General features: G+C 37.9%; 1 protein-coding gene across 7 annotated transcripts in view; it reads right to left on the bottom strand.

The window, feature by feature from the left end:
* The window catches only part of DCDC2 (doublecortin domain containing 2), a 281,088-nt gene extending 271,657 nt beyond the window's left edge, over positions 1-9,431 (bottom strand). For all 7 annotated transcript variants that reach the window (XR_011965967.1, XR_011965968.1, XM_072603957.1 and 4 more), the window contains exons 1-3: positions 8,943-9,431; positions 7,598-8,015; positions 3,070-3,124 (exon numbers count right to left, since the gene is read on the bottom strand). Coding sequence is in view for 5 of the 7 variants with exons in the window: in XM_072603957.1 (XP_072460058.1) it covers positions 3,070-3,124; positions 7,598-7,890 (348 nt within the window). In the remaining 2 variants the exon portion in view is untranslated. The remainder of the gene's footprint in view (positions 1-3,069; positions 3,125-7,597; positions 8,016-8,942) is intronic.
* Between the last annotated feature and the right edge of the window lie 14,443 nt (positions 9,432-23,874).

Genomic DNA, 23,874 nt, shown 5'->3' on the forward strand with positions numbered 1-23,874 from the left:
TGTCCTGATCTATACCTTATAAGTGGACCCAGATGACTCTGGAGGATAAAGTGAGACTGGTGATTTTGCGCAGCTTATCTAAATCCAATTCACTTGCAGGTCATGACATCACCTTCCTGATATCAGATCCTCTTCAAGAAGGAAGAACAAATAACAGCACAGTCACTATACTGGTCTCAGATTCTCATCACCTCACAACTGGCCTACTGCAATGTCTTTTTGTTGGTCTCCTTGTCTCACATCTTTTCCCATTTTGGTCCCTCCTTCATTCCAAAGCAACTTTCCTAAGGCGCAGATCTGACAATGGCTTTCTCCAATTCAATAAACTCCAGTGGCTCCCCTATTACCTCTTGAATCAAATATAAAATCACATTTCATATTTTAAAACCTTCACAGCCTGGCGCCATCCTCTTCTTCCAGCATTCTTACACTTTACTCTCCTCTGTACTCTTATGATCCAGCAACAGTGGCCCTGCTGTCCCTCCCAGATAAATCTCCATCTCCATGTCTAGCCTTTCCACTTATTGCCCCCATGTCTATAACCTTCTTCCTCCTCACCACCACTGCCTGGTTTTCCTGGCTTCTTTCAAGAATCAGCTCAAATCCTATCTTCTCCTAGAGGCCTCTGGGAGCTTCCCTCACCACATACACCCACAGAGACACACACATACACTGCTAGTGCCTTCCCTCTAAGTTTTCTTGCATTCACACTATATATATATCTCATATATATATATGTATATATATATATGTATATATATGTGTGTGTGCATATATATATGCATGTATATATGTATGTATATATGCATATAATATCATATATATATAGTGTGAATGCATATATATATACATATATGCATGTTGTCTTCCCCCTATTAAAACATAAACACCTTGAGGACCTTTCTTTGTATTCCCAGTGCTTACCACAATGCCTGACACTTACATAATATGTGTTTAATAAATGCTTATTGATTGATTTTTCTCCCCTTCCAGTCAAGGTGGTTCCTGTGTTCTGGATTAGAGGTTGTGGCAAATGGGGTTGGGCAGGATGAAGAGTTGAATCAGGGATTTTGCCAGAAGCAACATTGAAGAGATTACGAAAGAGGGGAGGATAATAGGCAGAGAGGGGTATAAGGAGTAGAACACAGCATAATGAGTTCTAAGGAAGAGTTTTAAGGAAGTTCTAAGTTCTATAGGAGCCTACATGGATAGTAAGAGAAGTTGGCAGGTATCCTCAGGTCAGGGAGGTAGGGTAAGGATTGAGTAGGATAGCTTAGAGGGGTTGTGGGATTGGATTTATTCTTCTCCTTCCTCCTTCATTTCATCCCTTTGCACCTCTCTCTCTGCTTCGGGTTCCCCTTCACAATTTGCCACTCAGATACTAGAGCCCCTACCATCAATCAGATTAAGAAGAAACATTAGGGAGTAGAAGAGGAGCAGGAATCATGAAAACAGCACTAGGGCTCCAAGTAATAGCAAGTTGGGCAAGTAGAAAAGAGGAGAGGAAAATCTCTAACAAGATCAGAAGGGAAATTCCTGTGGCCACCAAGCTAGGGCAGCTAATTTATTCACACACACACACACACACACACACACATCATAATATCTGAGATATAGATATATAGCTAAATATACTGTGACAAGTCACCAATAAAAAGCAAAGACTAACTGATGTCCCCAACAGGAAAGAGCAATTACATTAATTAGGGTTTTTGTTTCTGCTTCTATTACTAAGGATAATGAGCAACATGGTCTGTTTTTATTAAATACATCAGAATCCAAAGTAAGTAAATTATGTTTAAATTTTGCAAGATTGCTTGAAATTTATAATTTTATATTTCACAGGAGGAATTCAAGCTCACTCAACACTTTCCCACACTGATACCTATAAGCAAGCCATACACCCTACTTTAAACTAACAAATGGCTATCCTTCACAAAAGAATTAGGATCCTCAATAATTTATTAATTTTTATTCTGCTCCAAACAAATGACAGTTTTTAGTTTTAATGTGGACATAATGTAGAAATGTATCTCTTGACCTACTTTAAGCTATGTCTGTCACTTTCATGAACAATAAGTTTGACAAATATTGAAAATCATATTTAATAATGCAATTGAAATACTACTTTTTGAAATTTCATGACACAAATTAAAATGTTGGTTATTTGTGAAGCTGTAGGAATAGCATATGTTCCAAATAATTTCATTAATGAATGCATTCTTTGCCCAATCTTCAGACACTACCTATTTATTTATATTCCTTTAGGAATAAAAGTTATATACCATGACATGGAAAGAGAGAATTCTCCCTAAGAATGCTAAAGGAATGTTACATTTTTTTCCGTGTGCTGTTCCCCTAATAATGTGACAAACCCAAAGATATTATTTCTTGCACATAGTAAAAATAGGAAGGGAAAGCTTAAGCTACTGAATAGAATTCTAGAAAAGGCTAAATCTTCATTTCTGCTTCTGACTGTTGATTAGATTCCCTTTTACTCCATATTTTCATAAGTAAAATGATGAAACTTTCCACAGGGTTCCCCAAAGTCCTGTTAAGATTTTAGAGGAGCTGGATACTTTAAATGTGCTTGTTAACCATGGTTTGTTCCAAATCCTCAAAGAAGTCTTTACCTTAGTCGAAGTTCAACTTTTTCATTTCCATGAAAACTGGGTAATTCTCTGGATTTCTAATAACTACTTTTAAAAGTTCCTTCACTTGTTTGAGCAGATGAACATTAAGCACAAAAGTAAAGGGATAAAGTCAAAATGTAAAGGGACTAAGTCAGTTCAATAACCTATCCAATCTTATTCAACTAGATATTACCTTGAGCATTCCTGAGAATTTCACCACAAAAAAAAGACAATGGGCACATAATGCCCATTATTGCTATTATTAGATATTGCCTCATCCCCAAAACAAGATACAAGTTGTTCATAAGCTTTAAAATTGGTAAGACACAAAATAAAGACCACTTTCAAAATATGAACCAGTATCTTCATCTTTAAAAATGTCAGTGGTACCAATACTAAATAGAACTTTTAAAAAATGTAAATGTGGTAGGATTACCTCTGAATTAACAACTTCCATTGATCTCTTCTTTGGTTCTCCTATGTCTAGGTAGCTGAAAAATAAATAAATAAAAGTCACTTTCATAGCATTTCAGTGAGATAATCAATATATGTTAACAATTAATGAAAATACAACAAAATGTAAGAAGATTTCTCAGACATATATTTGTTAACCAAAGAACTCTTTAAAATTGAAATAATAAACCATATCTAAAGCTTTGTGTTTGAAAAAAAAAAATAATGGTGAGAACTGCTTTCTGAATCATTGACCAGAACTGGATAATTTCTTCTCTTATGTTTCAAGAAGCCAGAAATCTCAGAGATAGATACTTTTTATTACAGAATTTACTGAACGTTATTTCCATAATCATTAACTACTCAATTTATTTAATAGATTCAATTTCCTACATGGATTCCAATACGAAAGATGATTTATACAGGCTGATATTTTATATCTTTGTCAATGATACAAAAAAAGGAAATGGGGATTACATTGCACCAGAAGGCATTTAGGTAAAATAAAGTGAAGGACTTACCGATTGTGAGTACTAGAGTAACATACCAAGAAAGGACAAGATTTTTTTTAGTCTCCCAACTGCTTTAAAATTAGGTTAGATACTGATCCTTCTGGGATGGTTCAGGTATACTGAGAGACAGAAGGATGGATTAGGTGACCTCTGGAGGTCCCTGTTTTTTCATTACAACTGAATTTATCTTTTTAAATCTATTTCTGTCATTTTGAATGGTTCCTAGCATTGTAGATACATAAAAGATATTCAATAAATATTTATTGCAGAAAATTCACCAAATACTAAATTTTTACATATTACTTCCTCTGTATCATTTAATTTTCTATCATGCTGTTGTTTCTTAAAGTTTAAATCTTCAATTATATAAAGCATATAAATTATGATGAACATTTCCTTTTCTAATACTAATTAAAAAAACATTTAAACAAAAAAAATAAGGTTGTTCTGTATTCCTAAACTTCAGGAACCATTTTATGTTATAGCCCAGTCTTTCCCTCCCCTTCACTGAGCCTGGAACTTTTCCAACTGCCAGATACAGCAAAATGACTTCAGATCTACAGAATCAGCAAATGTGGTGACACAGAGAGAGACTATTCTATTAAAAATAGCAATATCTTGTAAAATATAATTTCTCAATACTCTTTAATAATAATAACTGACATTCATATGTTATCTTAAAGTTCACCAAACTCTTAAAACATATTATTATGTTATATTATACATTATTTCACAACAACCCTGAGGTAGATGGTATAATTCCCATTTTATAGATGAGGAAACTGAAACTAACAGAGGTTAAGCAACTTGTCAAAGAGAAAAAGTTTATAGGTGCCTTTGGCAGAATTTGAACCCAGGTCTTATGGATGCCACATACCACTCTCTATCTATTATGCCATATCATCTTGCTGTATCCTTAATAAATAGATTCCTAGAGTTTTTTTGGATCCCAAAAGCAAAACTGTAGGAATCTATTTATTAGCAAATCCATAATGAACCATAACCAAAATGGTATAAGAGCTTCAGGGATGAAAGTTGCTTACTTTCATTTCAAAAATATATGAGCATTGCTCTTTCCCTTCATTATTTCTCCACTCCTGTCCTTTCCCCTCAAAAAAAAAAAAAAAAAAAGACTGGTCCTGAATGAATGACAACACACAAATTACAACTTGGAACTTTTCTGAGTTTCCTTCTGATAATATATTTCATTACATAAACCCATAAGTTCATTTTTTTTAAGTTGACATTTAATTCTATTAGGATTCCATCATTATAATAGAAATTCATATTTCTAGCATAAATGAAAGTAAATTATCAGTCAGTCCAAGAAAAAGTCAGATGTGACAGGATATTCAGAAACCAGCATCAACTGTAAATTGAAAGCAGAAATTGACATTCTAGTCTCCCAATACTTTATTCCACAAGCATAATAATGTTAACATCATTTTATTACTCTAAGGTTGGTGAAGTGATATAGCTATATATAGATATAAGCTTATTTGATCCTCACAGCAGTCTTGTAATGGGGGCACTTCTATCTTCCCCACTTTAATGATGAGGAAACTGAGGCCAAGAAAAGCTAAGTTACTTGTCCAGTTAGTAAGTACCTAAGGAAAGATTTGAACTCAGTGTTTCTTGACTATGAATGCATCATTCTGTCAATTGTATCACCTAGCTACCTGACATTAAACATCTTGTGAAGTATACTTTGCATCTATGATGAGGTACAGTAACTATCTGAACTAGAGCAGGGGTGGGGACCCTGCGGCCTTGAGGCCACATCCAGCCCTCTAGGTCCTCAAGTTGGCCCCTTTGACTGAATCCAAACAAATTCTGTAAAGTCTGGGTTCAGTCAAATGGCTGCACTTGAGGACCTAGAGGGTCACATATGGCCTCAAGGCCCACCCCTGAACTACAGTAATACTTGTTTTTATCTATTTGAAGATTCCAAGTAGCCAAAAGACATCAATTAAAGAATTCCTTGTGATTTTTAATTTTTTTGTACCTGTATCCCCTGTACCTGAAACACAGTGCCTGGAATATAGTACACAATTGATTGATAGACTGATTGATAGATTTCCAGACACTGAACCAGAAAATTATTCCCACTGAAAATGTGCCTCAACATAAAAATTATCATGTCGTGAAAAGAGTGATAAATTCAAAGTCATGTGGCCTGCTTTTATATGCTAACTCTGCCACTTACAACATATATGACCTGGGTCAAATCACTAAACATATGCACAAGGAAAGATTTGGTCAAGAAGACTTCTAAGGTCTCTTCTGGATTCTGAATCTCTATTATTCTATCACTGTAACACAAATATGACATATGCAGTGTTAGATATGTTACCAAGCACAGAAAAGAATCACATACTGAGATCTTATAGTTTTTCTACTAAAGTAGAAAGAATTTATTCTAGTGGGATGAAAACTGTACTAGGATTTCAGAAGAAGTGAATTGGAGACCCAGCTCTACTATAAGCTGTGTAACAGGGGAGAACACTTTCTTTCTTGAGCTTTATGTGCTTCTTCATGTGAGCCTTCTTGATCTGTGACTTAGATATCTTAAAAGCCCTTTTCAGTTCTAATTCTATGATCCTGTGATCTGACAGCTCTAATAACTGGTGACATAAGGCCTACATCTGAAGAGATACATGACTAAAAATTGCTCCAAGAAGGATAATTTTGATTGGTTGGTTTCAAGATGGGGAAATAAGTTTATCCCTTACCTCCCACAAAACTAAGCCCCAGGACTGACTGTTTCTTTGATATGAATTCAGATCAATTCAATAGTAGAGGAGGGGAAAACTTAGACATCTTCATTAGTATATGAAGAAAGAGGTTTATTCTTTAAAAATTATTTATATTTCAACATTATGAAGATAACTACATTTTGAGCCAGAGGCAGTGTGATACAGCAGAAAGGGTACTGGCTGTGGACTAAGAAGACCTGGATTTAAATCTTGCCTCAGACACTTAGGACTACGTTATCCTGGGAATGTCACTTAACCTCCTTAGGACCTTCCTCATCCACCTAAAAAGAAATATATATATACATATATATATATAGTTGGTCTAGAACACCTCTGAAGTTCTTTCCAGCTCTAGATCTATGATTCCATACCCTTGGGTCAAACTTGACTTAACCAATTATTTAATCAACCAAATAAATGACTTTGGATTAGCTACAATGCCACTAATCCTCAATCTTCTCATCTATAAAATAGGTACAATAACGTGTACTCCTCAAGAGGCTGTTATGAAGTTCAATTGTAATAATGTATATTTGGCCACATTTAATCCTGAGATGAAATAATATTTAATTTAATAGTATATATATATATACATATATATGGTACTTTGTAACTGTGACAAGTTATAGAAATGTTGGGCATTATTATCTCTTATTGAAATGTGAGGAGAGAGGGTTGACCTGAAATCTGAAATCAAACTGTAGCTATTATTAAAACATTTTGAGCAAAATGAACATTTATAAAAGAGTGAAGTACAAAGAACATAATGTTCTTCCTTCTTTTTTAATGAAGTCTCTAGTGCTTATAGTACTTCCCCCACAGAGTGGTACGAGGCTTTAAAGTCTTCTCTTGAACAAACATAAATTGATCTTAAAGTATGTTTTTTTTTAAATGAAATAAGTAATATAGAAAAGTAGATAGAGTTCAAAATGTTGGAGCATCAAAGCAGACATTTAGTTTGCTGGGATGACTATAACTGCTGTGTCATTCCGAAGTATCATTCCAAAGAGTTTTCTTTTACTTTATGCCCAAACTTGAAACCCATTTAAAATGCTGATAGACCTCTCTTGTGAACTTCTCTCTCCATTAACTCTTTCCATTTCAATCCTCTTAAATTTACCATGAGCACAAAGGTCAATTAGTATATGGAAATTCCCTCTGCCCCACTCAAAGAACTGTAGGAATTATGCAAAGTCCATCAATAAAATATATATATATGTAGTCCAGGATAAATATGACTCACTTGAGTTTCTTGAAGGCTTCCAGGCCCCCTGCCACGTAGTTCCCCCCACTCTGAATCTGGTCTAGCTTCCGGATTCGGTGCCCTGCCCGAGGGGTATAGATGTTTCTGACAGCTCCAAAGGGGGCCTGAACCCCACCTGTCACCTCCTTCAGAAAGACATCAAAATTGGACACCTTTTTCTCATGGATGACCACTCTGCGTCCAGCAAAGAAGGGGTCCCCATTGCGATACACCAACACACTCTTCACTACTGGCTGAGTCAGGCAGTTGGATCTTGTACTGGTGCTGCTCATCTTCTACCACAGGACCACCTCCTTCCTGCTTCTTTCCTCTTGGGCTGGCTGGCTTCTTAGGAGCTGGCAGAGCCTCAGGCACAGTCTACAGCTATATTTCTATAACGAGTTCTTCCGAAGCCTCTCTACAACAAACACACACATACACTCAATCAACTACTGGTGGGATAAACAAATGTAAAACTAACAGATGTCTATCTGGTATACATAATGAATAAATTGACTATACAGATTATAGGATTTAATGAAGGTGTTTTAACTGTGTCAACATAATCTATACCAATTGGCATACATATGTCCTCTCAATAGACAGACATGTACACATATATATTCAATCATATAAAAGCACATATACATATATATGATTTTATATGAGCTATAAAGCTATTGTACCATATTAAATACCTATGCCAAATACATTTTGCACCTTCTTAAATATATATGTGCTTATATATGTAGATATATATGCCAAGCAATAAATGTATGCTGTGCATGTGCCCGAAAAAGGTTACATGCTAACACACGCAAAATGGGATGTTTCAGAAAGGGGAAATGGAGAGAGGAGGAAACCAGAAATACCATAAACGCCAAAGTTTTGATAGTTAATTTCTGTTACTCTTTCCAGACGGTTTTATTCTCTCTTCACTCCCTCCCTCCTGCCAACTCCAAAAAGTTTAAGGCAAGAAAGGACCTGGATTGCAACCCCCTAGGGACTCCTTGCTTCCTCTCTCCTGCCAACTTAAAAAAGTTTAAGGCGACTGCAACCGCCAGACACCTCTTCCTCTCTCCAGCACAGTGCAAAGAGGCAGCAGGCGCATCCCTAGGCAAAAGAAAGGGAAAAGAAGAGGAGAAATTGCCAAGGGCTTCCTATTCCCCTCCCATTCTTGCCCAGCTGCAATCCTCGGACCCCTGGGCTCCCTGATCCCAGGCACACGCAGTAGACACAAGTGCATCATTTGAATATGTAAGTTTTAGGGCACAGCAGCTCCCCGGACTGGCAGAGGCGATGTGAGGGGACTTAAGGAGAGCTCCAAGTAGAAAGGACTACCTACCGACACTTGCCTGGTCCGGGAGGCTGCAACCAGGTGCAGCTGGGTGTTCGGCTTGACCAGGCAGGTGGGCCTCGCCTTGGTGCTCCCCGCCAAGCGGCGGTGGTGGTAGTGGCTGCAGGTGGCTGTTCCCCGGGAATGGTCGGGGGCTGACTCCCAAGCTCGGGCGGCTGCTGAGGCTAGAGGCGGGCGGACGGCTCGCGCCGCTGCTACCCTAGCACTAGCGCGGCGGGCCGGCGGCGGACTTCGCTGCTGCTGCTCTTCTCACTGCTGTTCCGGGTACTCTCCAGCACGAGGGCTGCCTACACCCACCGGGGAACGGAGTTGTTATTTTCCGCCGTTTCCATAGCAACCGCAGCAACGCGCAGGGAGCGGAGTCCGCAAACTATACCCGGTGGCGTCCTTGGGTCCCCAGGGAGGGTGACAGAGCTACGTCCCCTGCTCGTACACTTGTCCCAGGGCCTATCAGAGAGACAAGGGTTCTGGGGAAGCAAAGCACGCAGCACCTGAAAGTATTCGTGTGGCATCCGTCAGTCCACAAGGATGCCTTGAGCCCACGCCGTGTGGCTGTCACTGTTAACCCTTCGTGGAATGTAGAAGAGGGACAGGAGGTAGGATCATCGAAGGATTGAGTTGGAAGCTATTTTAGAGACTAATCAAACTTTTCTCTATTACAGTGGGAAAACTGAGACGAGTAAAAGTGATATGGACACGAGATACAGAATGAGACACATTTTGGGATATGACCAATGAAGGAATTTGGTTTACATGTTTATTACAAGGTTTGGGAGGTCGGATTGAGATAGTTTTGTTTTGGGTTTTTGTTTTTTTTTTTCAATTTGGGACGAGAGAAGTGTGAAAGAGATAAAGTAAATGTTTGCTGATTTAAAAAAAAATAACTTCCCAAAAGTCACACTGATATGTGGAGAGCTTCCCCAGCCCCTCTCACACACACACAGTTTACATCGTACCAGTGTCTGCTTTCCTGTGCAAATTAGATAGATTTTGTGGGGATGCTCAAGGAAGGGCAGCCACAGATTTTCTTGGGAGAGGTTGGCTCCAAGAAATAAGCTGTTTTCTACAACTTAAAATAAATAAATAGAGAAGCCGCTCCAGCCATTTTTCTGCCATGGGATCCTGGAGTATAAATGACTGGCATGCTTTGCCATGCAATAATCTGAATGTGTAAAATTACTGTATGCCACAAACTTCCACTGTGTTGAAAGTTGTTGTTGTTGTTAGTTGGTAAATAGAGGAGCAGTTTGTGAGTTAGTGGTGGGGAAAGAGACTGGCTGACTGAAAGAATGTGAAAGGTTAGTGGAAGAGAGTGAGCAGGGAGATAGAGTACTTGACTTGAAGTGAGGAGACCTGGATTTGAATCTTTTTTCAAATGGTCTGCCTCAGCTAAGTGATCAGAGACAAGTCAATAGTAACAATAACTAGTATTTGCATAGTGCTTTAAAGTTTGCAAAGTGCTTCACAGTCATTACTTTATACTCGCAACAGCCCTGGAATGAGGGTGCTATTATTATTCTCATTTTACAGTTGAGGAAACTGAAGCTGATAGGGGTTGTGACTTGCCCAGGGTCACACAGCCAAAAAGTATTTGTCTAGATTTGAACTCAGGTTTTCCTGACTCAGGTACAGTGCTCTCCCAACTGCCTAGGCATTCTTTAAAAGCCTCTAAATTCCTCCTCTCTAAAATGGGGTTGATAATAATACCTATAATTGCTAGCACTTAAGGTTGTACACTTTGCTGATCTAAAGTATTCTACAAGTGGGAATTATTATTTTAAGTTTGGTACAATAGTATGAAGGATGGGCATGGTGTAGCAAATATGGAGCTAGTCTGGGAGCCACAAAGATCTGAGTTCAAGTTCTGTCTCTGACATATGCAAGCTGTGTGAGCTCTTGAGAACAGGTACCATTTTTTGTGCCTTTCTGAGTCTCTAGCACTTAGCATAGTACCTGGCACTGTAAGCACTTAAAAAATGTTTATTTTCTGACTGACTGACCCTGGGCAAGTCACAGTCTCACTCCTACCCCCTGCAACTCAGGTTTCAGAGCCCACACTGATCTATATTGATAAAGCTATTTATTTTATTAGAGAGTTCCTTATGTCATTGAAAGCAATAGGATATATAGCACAAAGAATACTGGCTTGGAAGTCAGGAGACCTCAGTTCACCACTCACTTCTGAAACACTACTTTTTGGCCTTGGGCATCTCTTTAGGCCTTGGTTTCAACTGTAAAATTAAGAGTTGGCCTGGATGGTCTCTGAAGTCCCTCTTAGCTCAGTATCTATGATTTTTTGAAAGCATAGATCCAGTTTCCTCTTCTTCCTCCCCCCTCCACTCAGAAAAGTATCAAATATATATTTGAAAGATGTTGGGTAGTAAATGAAGCTCCACATGAAGACAGTTTTATCATTTAAAGGCAAAATGTTGCCTTCAGACCAGCCTCCATAATGGTTTTCAGACCAGGTTCACTAACCCCAATATTCTTGGAGAGGGACATAAAATATGATTATGAACTTTTTTTGTTGATGTCCACAAATCCAAGCTCTTATTTCCAGACCTCACCTTATGTCCAATAATGTGAAAGATGGCGCAAAAGTGTTATCCAACTTCAAACTATATGGAAACTGCTCCATTAGAAAAGTAATCAAATTAATGAAAATAAATAAATATTTGGGGTAGCTAGGAGGCACAGTAGATAGAGTTCCAGGCTTGGAATCTGGAAGACCTGGGTTCCAATCCAGCCTCACACACTTACTATCTGTGTAAGTTATTTCACCCTGTTTGCCTCAGTTTCCTCATCTGTAAAATGAGCTGGAGAAGGAAATGGCAAACTTCACTATCTTTGCCAAGAAAACCCCAAATGGGGTCACAAAGAATCAGATATGACTGAAACAACTAAACAACAACAAATATTTGATAGGCAACAAGATGATAATTAAATTCATTCTCTCTAGAAAGAAAATGTATAATCACCTTCTTCACAGCAACATACATTCAAAAAAATATTAATTCATTCACCAAATATTTGGTAAGTGTCCACTCTGTATAATTCAGCACGTCTGGTGCTAGAAAAGATTCAAACCAAGACAAGGTCCCTGAACTCAAGGATCATATAATTATACTTCTCTCTTCTCCTCATGGCAATTTATGATACAAGTGAAATCCCACACTGATTGCATTCTCAACCCTTTTCATGTGTGTTATTAGCACCTTTGTACTTTTTTTCTATTCCAAGACCTAAAATACCAACAAGTTCAACTCCTTGAGAAATAACTTCTCATTAGGTTTCTACCAGTTGAATGAGGATAGCAGTTAATGAAGAAAGCCCCTGGACTTGTCTGCACAGGCTAATTCAATTGATTCAGATAACAACTGATTGGCTTTCCATAGAGAAAATTTTTATCATAGGCATAGAATACATCCATAACCTTAATGAGCACTCTTGAAAATACATGCCATTAGTCTCAAGAGGAAGCAAAGAAGAAAGTCTGGGTGACTCAGCAAAATCCACCGCTAGAAAAAGTCAAGCCATATATCCTACATAACTTAGTCAATAGACAACTGTAGGAAGACCAACACAATATCATCGTCATCATTATTATTATTCTAAAGAGAGGAAAGAAGAATATTTCTGATATACCATATGATTGTTGACCTACAACAGTATATATCTAAATGAGAAATAGCTTATAAATCTGTTTTTTTATCTTAATTTGGAAATAGGTAGTTTTTCTCTTTTTAATGGTCCTTATTGTATGAGAATGTATATTTGTAAATCAACAGAAAACTTGGGAATTAAGTCTTATAAAAGGTGTAAGTGGTATTGCATTTCTTCAGATTATTAGTTCCCATTTAGACTGTAAGATCCCCAGCTGAGCATGGCTCTTTCTCACAATAGAGTGTCTTAGCAACTAGGACGGTGACATATACACAAGAGATGCTTAATGATTTTTTGATGCAGCTGTTTTCTGCCAAAAATCATAGTCCTCATATGTGACAGACAGCAACTTATTTTAAAATGTTGAACAAATGCATTACTACTACAAATCCCTACCACCACTATCCCATAGCATAATCTCCCAAGTACAAATGAAAATGTGATGTCCAGATTCACTGTCACTGTAGACTTTTCTGGTATAGTTATGAGACAGCTGAGTGCAGAGAGAGGTGATCTACCACAAGAATGGTGCAGTGGATAGAGAGCTAGGCCTGGAGTCAGGAAGTTGTTGTCCAACTCTTCATGATCCCATTTGGGGTTTTCTTAGCAAAGATATTGAAGTGGTCTGCCATTTCTTTCTCCAGCTCATGTTACAGATGAGGAAACTGAGGCAAACAGGGTTAAGGAATTACCTAGGATCACACAGCTAGTAAGCATCTGAGCTTTTTTTTTTTTTTAGGAAAACTCAGGTCTTCCTAAACCCAGGTCACTCCAGCCACTGGCCACCTAGCCAACCTAGAGACAGGAAGACCTGTGTTCAAATCCAACCTCAGCTACATAAACATCTGCCTCAATTGCCTCATCTGTAAAACAGAAATATTTAACCTACTTCTCAGGATCCATGGGAGTATTGACTGAGACAATGATTATGAAATGCCTAGCATGTGGTAGATATTATATAACTGTCAGCTATTATTATTAAGAAGTAAAATTCAGAAGCAACTTGGCCATTGTATTTAGATTCCTTTGGTCAACTGACTGTTATTATAAGATCAGTCAAGTCAACAAGGATGTGTTAGGCACCTAGTAGGTGGCCAACATTTGTTAAGATGTAATTCCTAAAGAGTATAGACTGTTTTTACTTTTTCTTTGCATTTCCTGTGCTTAGTACAGTATCTGGCACACAGTAAATGCATAATAATTACTTTCTGATTGATTGAATGAGTGATTATTAGTAGAAAAGCTAGAAAAAATATAAAAGACACGTTCCCCTACCGTGAAGGTGTTCAAAAGACAAGATTAGCACCAATGAACGATAACAAATGCAAGACAAAATGTAATAATACATCTAAGTGGGGGTCTTCTCTCTGTTGCACCCAGGCAGAGCTGGGGTAAGCAGCTGTCTGTACCCTCCTTACTCCTATCTTCGAAGCCTCCAGCAGGCCTCTGAAGGCCTCAAGTAGGAAAATCCCTAATGTCTTTTGAGAGGCTCTTAGTTATGTTGAGGAAGCTACAACTCATGTTTTTGCATTGTCACAGGTCTATGAGGGTTCAGCAGGGCATCCCTGAGTAGCTAGAGAATCATTATTCTGCATCTTCTCCAATAAAATCTCTCACAAAATATGTGATCTGGATTTCCAGGTATGGGTGAGGAATGAAGGAAAAGAACAGGGGTTCTGTGTGGCCCTTGCCTCCATGGCTGTGATCCCACAGCCTGACCAAAAAAGAAAAAAAACTGGGATTTCTCTAAAGCTCCTTTCCCTGTCCTGTAAAACATATGCCCAGGGGCCCCAACTGAGTGTGTGTGAGTTGGGGAACCCCATAAGGACATAATTAAGGAGCCCTTCTAATGAGGGAAGGCCCATGAGACAAAATCATTGGGGGTTAATGATGGGGACAGGTACTGATCTTGGATGAGTGGGACAAGTGAACTATTAGTAGTTCCTCCTTCTTCAGAAGATATCAGAAGCAGTCTGAGATTCACAAAGAATTTTCAGATGTTGGAAAGAATGATTCATGTTATATTTTATATCTGACAAGAAAGTGAATTGAAGCTCTAATGCATAATATCTGTCTCTGTCCAAGAACAATGAAGGGCACAGGATCATAGACATAGAGCTAGGAGACCTCAAAGGCCTTTTAGAGACCATTATAGAGGTCACTGAGTTCAACTCCTTCAATTTATACATAAGGAAACTGAGGTACAGCAAAGTTAAGAGAATCACAGTTCTAGTAAGTGTCTGACATGGGAGCTAAACCTAAGTCTTCCAGACTCCAACTTCTTTGCCCTTTGTCATACCCACCATGTCATGTTGCCTTTCTAGTCTTGAAGTGAAATCTGGATGATCACTTGTCAGGTGGAGAAGGGAATTCTTATTTAGGTATATGTTGGCCTAGTTATCTGAAGTTCCTTTAAATACTGATAATTTGTGACACTGGTAAAAAAAAAATTGAGAAGAATATATTTGTGTATTTATGTACACACCTCTGTATATAGATGTACATTGTTGTATCAATATATATGTGTGTACAGACATGCATTAATCACTTCTGTATATAAACCACTGTGCTGGGAGGAGGGAGCCAAGATGGTGGAGTAGAAAGACACACATATGCTAGCTCTTACCCCATAGCCCATAAAATGCCTGTAAAGAAGAACTCTCAACAAATTCCAGAGCAGCAGAAGACACAGAACAACGGAGTGGAGGAGATTTCTATTCCAGAGAGACCTGAAAGGCTGACAGGAAAGGTCTATCGATCACTGGACACAGAGCAGAGCCCAGCCCTGCCTTGGCCACGTGGCACAGAAAGGAGCAGATCCAAGCAGACTTCAGGGACAGGATCTCCAGCAGCAGCACAGATCCCTCAACCCACAGGCACCAAAGGTCAGTGAGAGGGTCTTGTTGGCTGGCCAAGAAGGGAGCAGGGTGTCCCCATAATTCAGACCTCCTCAGGAGGAAGCAGTAGAGGCAGCAGCGGACAGGGCTCCCAAAGCAGGTAGTAGCCTGCATCCATTGTTGAAGGTCTCATAGTAAAGCCCCTGAGGGAACTGAGCCCTGTGTGGCAGCTCTGCCCACTCCTGAGCAGCTGATCTTAATCTCACACTGAATAGCAGCCCTGCCCCCACCTAAAACCCCTGAGGCTTTGGAGCAGCTCATCTGAATCTCAGCCTCCAAGTGCTGGCTTGGTGGAACTGGAGGCGAGATGGTTGTGGAGAGGAAACTCAGAAGTCAAGTAACTGGCTGGGAAAATACCCAAAAAAGGGGGAAAAAATAAGACCATATAAGGTTACTTTCTTGGGGAACAGGTGTCTCCCCCCATCCTTTCAGATGAGGAAGAACAAGGCATACTGTCAGAGGAAGTCAAGTTCTCTGCCTCCAAGGCCTTCAAAGGGAACTTAAACTGTACTCAGGCAATAGAAGACCTTAAAAAACAAGTTAGCAGCTTACTAAAGGAGAACCAAAAAAAATGCTGAGGAAAATAACAACTTTAAAAAGAAACTAACTCAATTGGAAAAAGAGGTCCAAAAAGCCAATGAGGGGAAAGAGGTTTTAAAAAACAGAATTAGCCAAATGGAGGAGAAGATTCAAAAGGTCTCTGAACAAAATAGTTCTCTGAAAGAGAGAATTGAGTTCAGGGAAATGAATGACTATGAGTTAAACCAAGCAGTTAGTAAACAAAACCAAAAATTTGAAAAAATAGAATATAATGTGAAACATCTCATTGGAAAAACAACTGACCTGGAAAATAGATCCAGGAGACATAATTTAAAAATTATGAGACTACCTGAAAGCCATGATCAAAAAAAGAGTCTAGACATTATCTTCCATGAAATTATCAAGGAAAACTGTCCTGATGTTCTAGAATCAGAGGGCAAAATAAATATTGAAAGAATTCACCAATCACCTCCTGAAAGAGATCCAAAAAGAGAAACTCCTAGAAATATTGTGGCCAAATTTCAGAGTTCCCAGATCAAGGAGAAAATACTGCAAGCAGCTAGAAAGAAACAATTTGAGTACTGTGGAAATACAATCAGGATAACACAGGATCTGGCAGCTTCAACATTAAGGGATCAAAGGGCTTGGAATGGGATATTTCAGAGGTCAAAGGAACTGGGATTGAAACCAAGAATCACTTACCCAGCAAATCTGAGTATAATACTTCAAGGGAATAAATGGTCATTCAATGATATAGATGACTTTCAATCATTCATATTGAGGAAAAGACCAGATCTGTATAGAAAAATTTGACTTCCCAAGACAAGAATTAGCATGAAAAGGTAAATAGGAAAGAAAAATCATAAAAGACTCTCTAAAGCTGAACTGTTTACATTACTACATGAAAAGAAAATATTTTTAAATCTTGAATCTTTTCTCAGTATTTGGGTAGATAGAGAGATTGTACATACACATACACACACACACACATGCACACACATATATAGATAGAGAGTACAGGGTATGTTATATCAGAAGAGATGATATCCAAAAATAAAATAAAAATTAAGGAGTGAAGGAGGAAAATACCAGGAAGAGAAAGGGAGAAATGGAATGGGGCAGGCTATAACTCATAAAAGAGATAAGAAAAATCTTATTCAATGGAGGAGAAAAGGGAGAAGGGGAGAGGGGAAAAATGAAGCAACTCTCTCCACATGTGGATGAAGGAGGGAAGAACATGCTCACTAAATTTGATATGAAAATTTATATCACACCACAGGAAAGTAGGAGAGGAGGCAACAAGTGGGATGAGGGGAATGTTAGAAGAGAGGGCAAATGGGAGAAGGGAGTCACTAGAAATAAACACTTTCTAGAAGGGACTAGGTCAATTGTGGGGAAAAAAATAAGGGGGGATAGAGTAGGACAGAGGGCAATATAATTAGGATTACACAACATGATTATTATGGAAGTCTTTTTCAAAAGAATACACATTTAGTCTGTATTGAATTGCTTCTCTTCTCAGTGGGGCTTGGGGAGGGGGGGAGAAGTTGGAATTCAAAGTATTAGCAATGAATGTTGAGAATTTTTATTGCATATAATCAGGAAATAAGAACTACAGGGAATGGGGTATAGAAATGTATCTTGCCCTACAAGAAGAGAGAGAAGATGGGGATAAGGGAAGGGTGGGGTGTGATAGAAGGGAGGGTATATTGAGGGAAGGAGTAATCAGAATGCAAGTTATTAGGAAGCAGGGGAGGGGAGTGATGGGGAGAAAAATTGGACATGTTACAAAGTGAGGTAAAAGCAATTAGTATTAAAACATTTGACTGAATTAATTACTGAGAATAAATCAATTACATCTTTAGTTTGGGGAAAAGAATTTCAGTCTAAATTTCCTAGAGGAAGGTAACCCAGGATAAAATTTGGCATTGATGGAAAAGTTAAGGTTTTAATGGTAAATTTGATTTTATGATTGCTATTTAATCAGGAACTAGAACATGTATAGAAAGGCATGTCAGCCACTTAAGACTTGCCTCAAAAGATGTTCCTTAGTCAATGTGAAATTATAATCGTATTTGAAACCTGATTATTGGAACTTGCCATTTTTAGATGCTATGGGACTATTAAGTGACTGTTCTTCTGAGTCTAACTCCAGGTTTGGGTAGCAAGAAAGATGATCTAAGCCTCCAATCCATGATGTCAGTAAGCTGGTGAGATGCTGGTATGAACTACAAAAGGTGATCTCATGGGAAGGGTGGGAGAGCGGCGGTTCAGCCTGGGCTGAGGTAGAATTCTCCTGACTCAATTTCCCCACTGACACCTGACAGACTTTAAGCCTGACTGAATGCAAGTGGACAATCTAATCCTGCCTGGAAATGACATGAAGTTGGGGAGATATTGTATCCCTGCAATGCCCCTACTCTTGGTGGCAATTTCTTATAGTCAAAAGGTTTGTAAGCTTAATACCAGATCTATTCAATTATAGATTATTGGTAGGGGAACATCTGAGGTTAAGTCTAAAATTAAGCTGTTAGGCATAGGACTTTAGACCAACAACAATAAGTTAGGGTCCTTTAATTCTTAGTGATACTGTGGAGACAATTAGGTCAAGAGCTTGTGAAGTTAGCAACGTAAATTTTATTTGTGTCTCAGTTGGTTAATGTTTTAAAAAAAAATTCTTTTGTGATCCATAATGTAAATGCTTTAAAAAGAAGTATCACCTGCCCAAAAGTTTGAATTGTTTTATCTGTTATAAACTGTGTTAAAAATGAAAAATAAAATTTAACAAAAAAATAAAATAAAATAAACCACCGTGCTGAATGTTGGAGATACAGAAAAGTCAGAGAACTTTTGCTCTTGGGGAGTTTGGTTCTAAATGAGGGTAGTAATGTAGTCACACATAGACTACACAGTAGTGTAGACATGCCTAAAAACGTAAATAATAATAGTAATAGCTAACATTTATATACCACCTACTATGGACCAGTTCCTATGCTAAGCATGTCACAAATATTATCTTATTTGCTACATACCGTAGGAGGTTTTAGATGCAAGTCAGATGGAAAGGTCTAGTAGTAAGGCAAATGGTAATTCATCTTTCTTCGTGTCATTTCATTTTTTTAAAATCACATCTACTTTTAACGTTGAACCATTTGGCATGGTGCCAAGGGCTTTGGAGGTGACAGCTGTCTTTTCTGGGTCTTTCCTGGCTCTGGTTGTGGAGGAGGCTGCTGCTAGAGCACCTGCAGAAGCAGTTGCCCAGTCATGTTACCATAAAGGTTGATTCTCTGAATGATGGCTTTGGGGGCTGGGACATAATTAGCAATAATAGCCTGGAGGGTAGCTCTTGGGAACAAAGTCCTGGGAGAGAAGTGAGGGGAAGTTTGACCTCCTGGCACGTGCCATCTCCCAACTGTCCCTCAGGGGTCCTTGCTGCTTTAGCTAGGCATGCTGTCTACAAAGAGAAAAAACATAAAGAAACCCCAGAGGACCTAAACAATGCTTAAAAAGAAATATTAGAAACTCGAAAGGGGATCTCAATGGGTTTCATAAGAAAATTTTATTTGTATTTTAGGACTTTGTAAAAAGAAGTATTAACTTACTATTTTGTCTAAGTATCACATCTGCTCTTATCATCTCCACAAACATACCCATTTCTAGGCACCCAATACCAGGAGATATTAATGGAATTATTTTACCAGTTAAGGCCATGTGAACACTAAAACAATTGTCATGGGGACTCATCAGCTCTCCATAGATCTTGATAGCATTTAACTAACCAACTAGAGGATTCCCTGTTCTCCAGTGAATCCTGACACATCAGGAAAGAGAAAATTATCTAAGATTTTCAGTGGGGGAAAATCACTACAAGCAAACTTTTTGAAATCAGCAATCATCGAAGATGGGCTAATCATAACTCTTCAGGCAGACAGGGTAGCTGCAGGATTAGACTCTAACAAATAGTTCCTGCCCTAAAAAGAGATTGATATTGGAGTTAAAATGACCCCTCAGAGTTTTAATGTTTTATAATATTACAAATAGTAATAAAAGCATGACCTAAAAAATTATAAATGATAATAGTACTAATTGACATTCATACAGTACTTACTATGTGCCAGACGCTGTGCTAAGCAGTTTGCAAATATTATCACATTGGATCCTCACAATAACCCAGAAAGAAGAAACGGGCAAAGAGGCTAAGGTCCAAGATCACATAGCTAGTGTCGGAGGTTGCATTTGAACCTAGGATTTTTTTGATATGCATGTGTGCATGATACACACATATATATAATGTGTGTATATGTATGTAATATATATACATATTTCAGAGTATACATATATTTTTCATGACTATGTCCTATTTTTAGCTCTGAATTCACTGCATGATTGGAGTGATTGGCAGCAGCTAAAAAATACATGAAATAAGTAAACAATATGTAATGTAGATATATTTTTAGTGAAACTTAAAATGTACATCAAGAAGCTTTTGTTAAAGTTTATTTTTTAATCTGATAAATTAATAGTCTTACTATAATACCTTATTATGGTAGGTAGGCATTTCTTGGTTCCTTAAGGCTATGCCAGAGAAAAACAAGATCCAGAAGTTTCTACCATGCTGGGAAAACTATTCTGATCTCAGCTAAAGATTCTGTCTGCTTTATGAGATCCAGTCTAGCTAAGTGAGAAGAAGCTCATCACCACTGATGACTCCTTTGACCATAACCACCCTGGCAACAAGCAACAGCAAGAAAATACAAAATGGAATTTAATTTTACGTGTCTCCCTGCCTCTTCTCTATTGGTAACAATGTTCTACCAGAAAAGGAGACAGAGAGTGCTAAAAAGTACACCCTTTTTCAACCCCCTCTAAACATTAACTTAACTGTTGGGATTCTAAGTGTAAGACCTTTGTCCAGTGACCAGTAAGTGTGTATACTATTAAAACAATTCTCGACTTTTCTTGTACCGTGTACCCCTCTTTGACAGACTGATAAAGTCTGTTGACCTATTTTCACAATAATGTTTTTACATAATTAAAGGAAATGTTAAATTCTAGTGAGAAATTAGTGAAAATAGAAATGGAAGTTTTTCCCATCCAAGTTGTTCATGGACCTTCTGAAATCTACCCATGGTTCTTAGCCATAGACCCAAAGTTAAAAGCCACTATACTGGAAGAACTGAATCACGTTAGTTTTTACATTCCCAATAAAAATAAAACTAGAAGACAAAAGTAAGTTGCAGCTAAATGGAAGTAGTGTTCTCAGATCCTCCTTGAAGAGTTAACTTGAAGTTAAGTTAAGTTAACTTGAAGTTAACTAACTTGGTTATGCATCTAAAAGCAACAAGAAATGCTGTTTCATAGTGATATGTGGTAATCTAATATCATGATCCTTATGATAAAATTTATTAAAAGACCACCAAAAAGAATTTCCATTTGTTTTCTAGCACCTATTGTAGAGGATGAAAAGACAGAAAAATTCTATCAAAAACTTGATAAGACCATCCAAATTAAATAAGCATGTACTTTGATATTCAGTGACCTTAATGCAAAACAAGGCAGCAGAAAATGTTAGACAATGTGGTTTAACAGTAAGAAATGAGGAAGACTTGTAAACTATACAGAAGATTCATGGCAATATATTATACTTTCCTCAAGAATAGACATTGGAGATGAAAAAGACTAAATAACTTCTTCAGAAATGAAAATGGCTACCTTTTAAAAACCAGAAGATAAATGGCTACTGTGTATAAAAGTTATTTCCAAATTAACTGTTTGCTTACAGTTAGTTATATCATCAGCTTATTAGAGCAAAGATTAAAATTAAGACCAAATTAAAAAAATAAAAATGAGAAAAATATATAACACAGAATTCAGGAAACTCTAAAGTGACCTATTATTATATGCTGTTGAACTCCAAAAATGGGAAGTTAATAAAAGGACAAACATCAACAAAGACTTCCAAGAAAAGTTTAATTGATGTAAGTCAATTATCTCAACAAGGAAAAAAAGACCCTAAAAATCACCTTGGACGCAATTTCCCTGTAGATAGTGAGGTTCTATCAGATACTGACATTTTCAGATACCATTGTGTTGATTGTATCAAGTCCAAGGATATTACAGGACCTGCTAAATTAGGTTCAAAATCACTCCAAAGATATTGATCGAACTATCCATACAGGAAAATACAAAAAATACTTATTTTCCAGGCTATGATTTGCCCTTAGATAGGCAACCCATAGAACTGGTCCTGGTGTCCTAGACATAAGTATCTTGAACACTAATCTTAGACACTATATATGAAAAGTGAACTGGAGTCAGAATAGACTAGGGGAAGGAGAGCAAGCTAGATGGCCTTGTGGAAATTGTGCCATGTTTTTAACAACCCTAAATTTCTCAATGACACCAAGACCTTGCTTTTTAACATTATCGTTTCAGTTATACTAATATGGCTTCAAGTCACAGACTTCCACAATCTCCAAAGGATTAAAGTTATGGATTGCCCAAAACACGTTGAGGAAGCATGTGGTAGAGTAGACTGCAACGTACTAATAATGATTGTTATGATTATAATAACTTTTATATAGCATCTACTATGTGCCAAGCACTGTGCTAAGGACTTTACAAATACCATCTCATCTTATTCTCACAACCCTAGAAGGGAGATGCTACTCTATTGCCATTTTACTGTTGAGGAAACTGAGGCAAACAGAGGTTAGGTGACTTGTCCAAGGGCACACAGCTAATAAGTATCTGAGATTGGATTTAAACTCAAGCTTTCTTCACTCCAGGCCCAGCAGTCCATTGTTCCACCTGGTTGCTACTATTACCAGAGATGAACTGTGCAGAAAAGTGGCATAGATTACATTATCAGAGAAATATATATTTGGAAAAGGAAGTGGGCAGGTGATATAATTATACCAAGGAAGAATTGATGGAAAGCCAACATGATGCAATGTCGTTCAAGCAATGGCAAGAGATACTATTAATAATAACAATAATATTTCCAGAGAGCCTTAGGGCTTACAAATTACTTTACATATATTTTCTTATTTGATCATTTAAACAACCCTATAAAGTAGGGGGGATAGCTGGGTGGCTAAAGTTCCAGGCCTGTAGTCAGGAAGACTCATCTTTTCATTATCAGTACCTTTTATTATCAATTATTATCCCCATTTTACTGAAGAAGCTGAGAGATTAATTAACAGGATCATACAGGTAATAAGTTTGAGCTCATATCTTCCTGACTCCAAGTCCAGCACTCTATCCACTATGCTAAGAGACCTAGATTAAGGCCCCTGACATATTGTGTGACCACATCCATTGTGGAAGATGAAAAAGAATTGCATGGAATAAGAAAACACAAATGAGTTCTACTCTGTACCATTGGAGGAAGTAACCATACTGATGAGCTCACAAGTTATCAAAGTGCTAAAGAATTTAATAAAGGCATATTTGAGGGATTGGCAAAAGGAAGTTTTCCATAGAATTCCAGAACTAGAAAGAAACTTGCAGACCACCAAAGATATTGAGATCTGGGATGGAGGAGGTGGATAGGGTTATCATTCAGGCAGGAAGGACTAGTCGACACCCAATGGAAACTGAACAAAGGAAGGGAAGGGCTCCTCCATTGCCTGTTTGTACTGGATATTTGGGAACCTGCTGGGATCAAGGAGACTATGGAAAGGCTACTGCTAGAGAGAGGGAAGGATGCTAACAGCCTCCCAAGTCATAGTAACTACATCATACCTCTGTCACAATCTGCCAATCTATCTTGTAATCTGTCATGGCTATGTTACACTTCTGTCACACATCTATCATGG

The sequence above is a fragment of the Notamacropus eugenii genome, chromosome 4 (genome assembly GCF_028372415.1).
Source record: "Notamacropus eugenii isolate mMacEug1 chromosome 4, mMacEug1.pri_v2, whole genome shotgun sequence".
In the NCBI taxonomy this organism is placed as follows: domain Eukaryota; kingdom Metazoa; phylum Chordata; class Mammalia; order Diprotodontia; family Macropodidae; genus Notamacropus; species Notamacropus eugenii.